General features: G+C 34.8%; 1 protein-coding gene across 1 annotated transcript; it reads left to right on the top strand.

Moving 5' to 3' along the window:
* Nucleotides 1–552: 552 nt before the first annotated feature.
* On the top strand, nt 553–6,545 carry LOC120273949 (protein GrpE). Its single transcript, XM_039280699.1, has 3 exons — nt 553–904; nt 5,216–5,734; nt 5,990–6,545. The coding sequence occupies exons 1-3, from the start codon at nt 680–682 to the stop codon at nt 6,224–6,226; spliced, it is 981 nt and encodes a 326-aa protein (XP_039136633.1). The 5' UTR covers nt 553–679; the 3' UTR covers nt 6,227–6,545.
* The last annotated feature ends 2,745 nt before the right edge of the window (nt 6,546–9,290 follow it).

A 9,290-nucleotide genomic window follows, 5' to 3' on the forward strand; every position in this document is an offset into this window, starting at 1 on the left:
TGAGCAAAACCGAGGCATATTCAAATTGTTGAGAACAAATTTATTCAATTTTATTTTCAAGAAAAATTAATCCAAATTTAACTTTTTTAAATTAAAACCAAAGGGCATGTAGCCCAGTCATATCCCTGAGTCCCCTTATTTGAAACAAGTTTAATAACAACGAGATTAAGGACTCATGGTAGTTTTTTTTTTCATCCGTGTACGTCCCTAAAAGTTAATACTTATCACTCAAACTCTAAAAAAAATACGATTCTCTTTGTCTACAACTTAATATGTTAGGAGCCAAAACAAACGGATAGAAAAATTTTAGGGATAATTTATGTCTTTAACCCCAAAATAATGCTCTTAAATAGGGGCAGACTCAAACACTAAGTTGGGCCCGGCCCATGGGCATTGCCTCCCCCAGCCCAGAACAATCAAGAATTCTCCATCTATCTCTTCTGACAACCGTACACACATGTAATATACGGTCATGAAATGAAATACACGCCCCAAATCACGAAATTTTCATTTTTCATTCCTAACAGAAAAAAATTGGGATCCTTCGGGCCAAGACCACGTGGACGGTGTACCAAATCCTCTCCCGCGGCAGTCCTCCTCCTTCCCCTCTCCTTCTTCATCCCCCTCCCTCCCAATCCCCCTCGAAATCCCCAGAACTCTCCATTTAATCCTTGCCACCATGGCCGCCTCTGCTCTCTTCTCTGCCGCCAGCCCTTCTTGCGCCTTCTCCCAAGCCAGGCGATGCTTCCCTTCGCCTCCGCCTTCTTTTTCTCTTCGTCTCTCTTCTAGATGTTCTCTGTCATCTAGGTTCCCGGTTTTCGGACTCAAATCTTCGAGGAAGGGTGGTTTTCTTTGTTTCGCCACTGTTTCCACGGAGCAGGATGTCTATGATTCTGCTGATAAGGTTGATGGCCTTCCTTTTGTTTTGCCTTCTCGTGTTTATATTGTGAATTGGGTTCTTTTGTGAGCTTATTGCGGAAAAGATAGAATTTTTACTGAAAAATGCTGGCTTCAATTCATTTGGTGAATTTCTTGGGATTCGGGTGGTCTTAGTTAGGGTTTTGTAGTTTTAAGTTGAGTGATTATGGTGGGAAAAAGTTATATTTGAAATAATCAACACATGTGTTTCAGAAACAGAATGCATTGTTTTTTTTTTTTTCAAAAACTTTGTTGTTTCTGTATTGTGAATTGGGATCTCTTTGTGAGGTTACGGTGGAAAAATATAATTTTTTACCTGAGAAATGCTGGCTTTAATTCATTTGGTCAATTTGTTGGGACTCAGAGCGAGTATTGGTAGTAGCTAGGTTTCTATAGTTTCCAGTGTAATGGTTATGGTGGAAAAGAAGTTAGATTTAAAACGATGGACAGACATGTTTTAGACACTGAATGCATTTTTTTTTTTTAAAAAAAAAATCTCTTTGCTTTCTTTGTCTTGAATCAGGTTCTCTTTTTAGATTATGTTGGGAAAATATAATTTTTGCATGAAAATGCTGGGTTTAGTTCATTTGATTAATTCCTTGGGGATCAATGTAAGCAATGGTGCTTATCATGAATTGGGTTCTCTTGTGAGATTACAGCAGAAAAATATAATTTTTATGTGAGAAATGCTGGCTTTACTCATTTGATGAATTCCTTGGGATTTAGTGCAAGCAGTAATGATGGTTAGGTTTTTACAGTTTCAAGTTTAATGATCATGGTGGAAATGAAGTTAGATATAAAATGATGAATAGAAATGTTTTAGACAATGAATGCATGTTTTTGCAATATCTTTCTTGTTTCGATATATTGAATTGGATTCTCACTTGGGATTTTGGGAAAATAGCTACAATTTAGATTCGAAAAGATGAAGATATGTGTTTTATACACTGAATATGTGTTTTCCCCTCGCTATAGCGTACAAACTTAGGTCTGACCACTGAGTTTAAGTAATGAAAAGGAGTGGATGATCAAAATAGCATTTCATATGTGCTAGTATAAATTCGTGTATTTTCAAATATCTCCCTCAAAAATTATTTTTTTATTAGTTATCATCATTGGAGGGTGATGGTGAAAGTTCAACTGCAAAATATCCCATTAGGTGAGTTTAAAGGGCTATATTTATTTATGACCACAGAAATAACACTCCTATTGATGGTTGTCTTCGTAACTAAACAAGATAAGATTTGATGCACCACGTATAATTATGTTTTTTCCCATGTGCTTTATGTTAAATCCCACTTAATACTTTGTCTGGATATAACAACATTATACCTTTGTTTGTACTGCAAGGGTTTTGAAATGGAACTGTGAATTGCACCTGTTAGATGTCTGATGTACTTTTCTAGTTTATATAAGTTTCCTTGTTCAGTCAATGAACCTTCATGACGATTGAAAAGGTTGTTGCATCATTTTATTTGATTAAACATTGTGGTGTTGGCCAGGACCTTATAGAAAGGTTCATGATAAAAACTATCTTTTGTGCTATTGAGATATTAGAGTTTGTCGATGGTAACACCAAGGAAATAACCAAGTGGGGATAATGGATTTTGTTTTTTGTTTTTTGCAACAATGTTTGGTTTTATTCGGAAGGTTATTGTTGAGGAAGTAATTGTGGACAATAAACAGACAAGTAGAGTTTATATTTAATGCAACTAAATGACCAAAATGGTACATGAGGATACAAGAAAGTAAGGTTGATTAGAAGGGGTTAGGAGTGAGGAACTAATTTCTATGCCTTGCTCATCTAATGAATATTTTCCAACTGGGTGGAATAGAAGTTACAATTATAATAAGTAACTTTAGAACTTTTTGTACAGTGCTTTACACAAGGAGAATTGAATTCTCTTTCCCATTTCTATGTGGCATGTTAGTAGTGGGCAATCCATATCCTTAGATGTATAAGAACTTTATGGGCATGAGGGTTCCTTTGGCTTGATGATCATTTTTTTTAGGTTATTGCTTTTATGCAAATTAGATTTTACTGTGATTATTTGAGGTTAGAATAGCCTGAGTTAGATATTTTATTGGTTAAAAAAAAAAAAAAAATTATGGAAGCTATTTTGTAATGGGATATGTGCCCATATTTTGATGAGTGTGAAAAATGCGAATAGGATATCTTGTTTGCTGATATTAATTTTCTATTTGATGGATGTGTTAGTTATATTAGGTTCTTAATGATCTTAGGAGTTTTACATTTACTAGCTTTTATTCAAAATATAACCTTGTGGCCTTGGCACAATGGTATGTTTGTCTTTTCTAGCATTAGCATTATTGGTTATATGGGAGGAAATAATAAGCTTTGTCTTACGGCTGCCCTTTATAAGTTTCTTCATGTACAAATACAAGAAAATTTATGAAGAAATTGTTTTGAGAAAGTATTCTTGTTGTCTTCCTATCTTCTTTATTTTGTCTTTTAGGGTCTTTTAGCTTATGCCCAATCTATGATTTTCTGTTTATTTGATCAACATTAATTATCAAGTGTTGCTAGTTTGACAAATTAAATTAGTTGACCTGCTATATCAGTTCCTTGTTTCTGTAAATTTATGCCCGATTCTATTGTAAAATAAATGCTTCTCATTTTCTGCCAGACCTATCTTTCTTAGGATATTGACTGACATTATTGCTCACCTTTTTTATTTCCCTTATCAAATTTTTTCCCTTTCTTTTTGGTTTTTTTAAATTTTTTTATGAACTCATTTTTAATTTATGAATGAGCTAGTTTTTGCTCTTCATTTGTTCATAATGAAAGTTTATTATTATATCTATAAAAACACAAAAAGAAATCTGGGAGAGTGCATATTTACTATTATATCACAGACAAGAAGAGAGGAGGATGATCATGATCTCTTTTTACCCCGTTTAGTAAACTTGCTAAGATTTAAGATGGAAAAAATAAATCTGTTGAGCTTCAAAGAAAGATTCAGAGCTCCTGAACATCCACAAACTTAGTAAGAAATTATTCTTTGGCATCCTTTTCTAAACGAATAGGTACTCCTATTTGGCAAGTATGATCTGTGCAGAGTTCTCAATGTGCAAGTATTAGGTAGGATATTAATAATGATTTGCATTAAAAAAAATCTAAATTAAGGAACCAAAATTTTACCAGTTCTCCCAATCAATGTTTCATTAATAATTACTGTCTTTAAAGGAATCCAAATTGAGGTGCCAAAGTTTTACTGGTTTTCCAAATTAAAGTTTGCACATGTTATTTCTTTGGCACTGGTTGTCTCATTACTTCCTCACCTGATTAAGATATAAGTCCATTTTTTATGTATTGGTGGTGATTCTTATGCTAAAATTGCAATGTAGCATCCTCACCATATGGTGTTTGCCTGATGTCAAAGAACTTGTTGTGTTTGATGATTGGCTTTGGGGCATCATTTGTTCTGTTTTTTTATCCTGATGAGGTTATCTTGGTTCTCGGTGTAAATGGTTTCATTGAAAGTCCAATATTGAAGTTCTCAATCTTGAGTTTGATATGGTTGCATCTATGACCCTGTATCCCACATTTATACGCCTGTAAAGTTTGTCTATCAAGTCCATTCTTGCCAATGCCCTTACCATCATTTTCATTAATGAAATCATAATTATGGATGTTTAATATATCCATATTTAGAACTTGGATATGATATTTATGGTGTATACGTGCTACATCATTTTGATCATTATGACATTTTGGCAAATTTTCTGTCCTTAATAAAAAACTAATCCAATGGTCATAATGGTAACTATCTGTCTACTAAGGCCTAGGGGTATGCATCTAATTGATTGTCAAATAATGGTCATAATGGTAACTATTTCTGTATACTAGGGCCTAGGTGTATGCATCTTATTTATTGTTGAATTAATGTCCATGATAAATGATTGCATGGCACAATAGCTAGTGCCACACTTCAACAAAAATGATAAGTTGCCTGTTCGCATATATATATCACACATTTTCATTATATGGTGTGGCCATTAGATGCTTTTCTTTTACCATTTATTTCTATCATTTTGTCTCGTCTTCTGCTTTAGTAGCGTACTTTAAAAAGACCACTAACGAATTAGGTTGATCTTTCTTTTCCTGGATCAATCTTTGAAGAAATATTATGATTATATGGAAATTTCTTTACCTGAATCAATCCAAGAACAAGATCTGTAAGATGCGGATTTCTTGTGCTATAACTACACTTACTGTGTTTCAGTTTAAATTTACAACACAAGGCTGTGCTTAACTTGAAAATATCATACACAGGAAGATGCAGAAACTGACATTCCTGCTGAGGAGGGTGCAGATGATGATGTTGATACCGATACAGAAGAGGACATGGATTCGGCTGTATTGTCATCATTGCAATTATACAAAGAAGCTTTAGCACGTGATGACCAATCAAAAATAGCTGAAATAGAGGCCTTCCTTTTGTCCATTGAAGATGAGAAGAATTCCCTAGCAACCAAAGTGGACTCGTTGTCTCAAGAATTGGCAACAGAAAGGGACCGGATTCTCAGAATTAGCGCTGATTTTGATAACTTCAGGAAAAGGACTGAGAAAGAACGTCTTTCTCTGATGAGCAATGTGCAAGGAGATGTTATTGAAAGTTTATTGCCAGTTTTGGATAATTTTGAAAGAGCCAAAGACCAAATCAAGGCAGAGACTGAAGGGGAAGAGAAGATCAATAACAGTTACCAAAGCATTTACAAGCAGTTCATGGAGATCCTTACATCATTGGGTGTTGAAGCCGTGCAAACTGTTGGTCATCCATTTGATCCTTTGGTACTTTCTTGAACCCATATTCCTGTTTCATTACATGCTATTACTGCTACTTAAACTGCTAGTTAAGTCAAGTTTGATAATTTTGTCTTTTAAATCAAAATTACCTAAAACTGGATCAACTAGGTGCAATTTAAGAGTTATCTATTTTTGTGAGCACTTCTGACATTCTCACTTACAGATGCTCTACAAACTCAGACAATCAAAGATCTGTTGATTGGTCATTTTCCTTCTAAATTGTTTCATTTCTTGTAATAGCTGCATGAGGCAATAATGCGTGAGGACTCAATGGAGTTTGAGGAAGGCATCATACTTCAGGAATTCCGTAAAGGGTTTAAGCTCGGGGAGAGGCTTATTCGGCCATCAATGGTGAAAGTATCAGCAGGACCAGGTCCCGCGAAAGCGGAAGATCAAGGTGATTCAGGTGAGAATGAAGGTGAAGCAAGTCAAGAAAGTACTCCGGAAGATGGTCAGGAAGGTGGTGATTCTGTGTAATTTTTTTGTCGAAGTTTCCATTATCAATTTTGCCACAGAAATTCGAGCTTATGATCTATAGACAACTGTCCTTTTTTCTGGTTAGGATCTCATGTTTCCAATTAGCAGTTCCTGGTCTACAATTTCCATGATAAAATGAGAAGTTGATTAAATGTTTTGTCTGCGCATTGATTTCGTTGATCTTTTACTTTTAATGGAAATGAAATGTGGTGTTATTATTAATTTTTCTGTGATATGAATATGAGTTGTAAGCTTGTAATGGCAGGAATGATCTGGTAATTATATGCATAGTTCTGTAACTTTTATATTTTAATTGTTATTTTTTTGGCTGGAATTTTAGACTTATAATTTTCGATATCAAGAATGGTATATTTCCTGGTCTTGTTTGTTTTGTCATTAGATTTTCTGAGCGGTATATGTCATTAATTGATTATCATGTTTTTGCTCTTTTATTATATATATATATATATATTGTTAAAGTTTTATTGATTTACTGTCAACATTGGTAATGGCGCATTTTCTCCTAAATATAAAGCCCAAGTCTTAACGGCAAGTAGGGGTGGACATGGGCCGGGCGACTAATGGGCTGGCCCGAACCCAGCCCAAAAAATACAGGGCCTGGGTTTAGAAAGTTGGCCCAAAAAACTGGGTTGGGCTCAAATGTTTTGGCCCGATTGAATTTCGGGCTGGGTTTGGGTCAGATGAATTTTGACCCGGCCCGACCCGACCCGAATAAATAAATAATATATATATCATATATTATTTATAATATATAATTATATATATATATAAAGTAGTAATAGGCTTGAAAAGAGTAAACATTTATAATACTTGTGTTGTATTTTTTTTAAATGTTTGAAAAAATTTAGGGGTTGTAGTAGTAGTTTTATTTAGTTATTTCAATTATTTCATAAAAAAATTAATTATTTTTTGGGTCGGGTTGGGCTGGGCCTGGGCCTAATGACAATCAAATGGGTCGGGTTTGGATCAAAACAATTTGGCCCGAACATGGCCCGGCCCAGCCCAGCCCGAATATATGGGTTGTATATTTGAGTCTAGCCCAGCCCAGACCCGACCCAGCCCGGCCTATGTCCACCCCTAACGGCAAGTCAAGGTGTCAACAGGGTTGCATGTACACAATTTTAAACTAGTTTATTAAATAATTTTATTAATTGTTTTAATAATATATGCGGATGTTTTTCAAATGAGAAGTCTTTTTAATATTCACAAAAAGTGACAAATTTTAGTTTTAATTTTTTGAGCGCATGATTATTTTCAAATATGTTTCGTATCTTTAAATTTTATTTATTTACTATTTTTTGAAAGCTCTGGATTTTTTTTTTAGTTTTAAAATTTTTAAAAAATACTCAATGGGTAAGGCGCTCACTCTGTGCTGAGTTGACCTCCTCGGATTGGCATGCTCTGTTGTCTTAAAACAGTCTTGTTTAAAATTTGGGAAAATTAGTTATAGTTCTCTGAAATTTTCAAAAACATCCCGATTAGTTCTTCTGACATTTGAATATTACAAATAAGCTTTTTTTTTAGTTTATTTTCTTTTAATTCTTGCATCTCACTCCGTTTGTTGTTTTTTTTTTATAATTCCAACATTTACCTTGAATGACTTTTTAAAAGCGGACAGATAGCCATTAAATCAATCATTTTTCCTATATTTTCACTTAACTTTTGTACTTTGTGTGTAGTTTTAACCCTCCTTAGATGTTCTACTTGTCTCCTTCTTCTTCAACCAAAATTCTATTTGTTCCTTTTGTCTCCATCTGGGCAAGCTTTGTCTCTACTATCTCACATTCATGTTCACCTCGGTGTTAGCAATTTACCTACTCCTCAAGATCTTTGTAACAACCAAAGGTTGTCGAGGAAGGCTTGAGAAAACATTCAAAGGGCCCTATGAGTCTTTTTTTTTTTGGGTGAGATTATTTCCATTGATGTGCATCTATAAACCATATCATTGTATGACATTCTTGTATTGTAATCCTTTTTGGTGCAGGTTATCAATGGATACATTTTGGGCAGTCTCCAGATATTAGGGGAAGGATTGCGTCCTGCAGTTCACAATGTTAACTTCTTGGGATTCAGTACTAGGCGAGATATGTGAGAGATGGGGGCTTGAAGTTCTAGTGTTAGGGTGAAGTTCGTCACACCAGATGCACACCGAATGATTCGTCCCATTGATTCCAAGGTGGACTTCCAACGTATGTGTCATGTAAACCACATGTTCAACAACGCTGCCATTGATCTTACTGTTGATACTGTCGAGGGGGTCGCATATGTGCCATCGTGTTCTTCAGTCCCATCGTAAATTTCTATGCTTTATATGTTCGGTTTGATCACCAAATTCATGAAAGAATGGCTTTATGATTAATAGCTTGAATTTCCATTTAGAATTTTGACATTTCGGTTTCTATTGGGCTTTCTTGTTTATAATTGCAAGTTTTCGTATATAATCCAATTTTCTAGATTAGTTATATCCGTTCCTGTTTAATATTTGAATTTATCATTTAAGTTGTGATATTTTTGTTTAATACTGTATGTTTCTTCTTATATTTCGTTTCTTGTTGTTTCATTTGTTTTAATCTCACGTGTGGTACTCATACCACCAGCAGAGATTCGTTTTCAGAGAGCATATCATTCGAGCAATGCACATTCCCATCTCAACAAGAAAATGAGGGAGTCCTATCGATCCATAATCCATTAGATCATCCTAGAAATGTTTCATTAGAAGTTGGTGTACAGTTTCATGATGGTGATCATTTTAATGATTCACTTCAGAATTTTGCTATCGAATGGAATTTTAACTTTACATTCACAGAGAACAATAACAGAGGATGACTATCCACTGTGCTGTTGAGGGTTGCCAGTGGTGTGTCCACTCATCTAAGGAAGGTGACATAAGACGTTTAGAATTAAGACTATATACCTAACACACATATGCGGAGACGGTATCGACACGACATCATACCCAAAAGCTTCTAAAAAATGGGTTAGTTCGAGTGTGATATAGAAACTGAAAGACTGCCCATTGTATAGGGCTATTGACTGACATTCA

Source organism: Dioscorea cayenensis, chromosome 12 (genome assembly GCF_009730915.1).
Source record: "Dioscorea cayenensis subsp. rotundata cultivar TDr96_F1 chromosome 12, TDr96_F1_v2_PseudoChromosome.rev07_lg8_w22 25.fasta, whole genome shotgun sequence".
NCBI lineage: Eukaryota > Viridiplantae > Streptophyta > Magnoliopsida > Dioscoreales > Dioscoreaceae > Dioscorea > Dioscorea cayenensis.

Excerpts from the sequence above, each read along its gene's own strand:
- LOC120273949 (XM_039280699.1), top strand. The coding sequence starts at position 680 with ATGGCCGCCTCTGCTCTCTTCTCTGCCGCCAGCCCTTCTTGCGCCTTC. Across the intron at positions 905-5,215 it reads TCTATGATTCTGCTGATAAG|GAAGATGCAGAAACTGACAT; the intron begins GTTGATGGCCTT and ends TATCATACACAG. Across the intron at positions 5,735-5,989 it reads GTCATCCATTTGATCCTTTG|CTGCATGAGGCAATAATGCG; the intron begins GTACTTTCTTGA and ends TTCTTGTAATAG.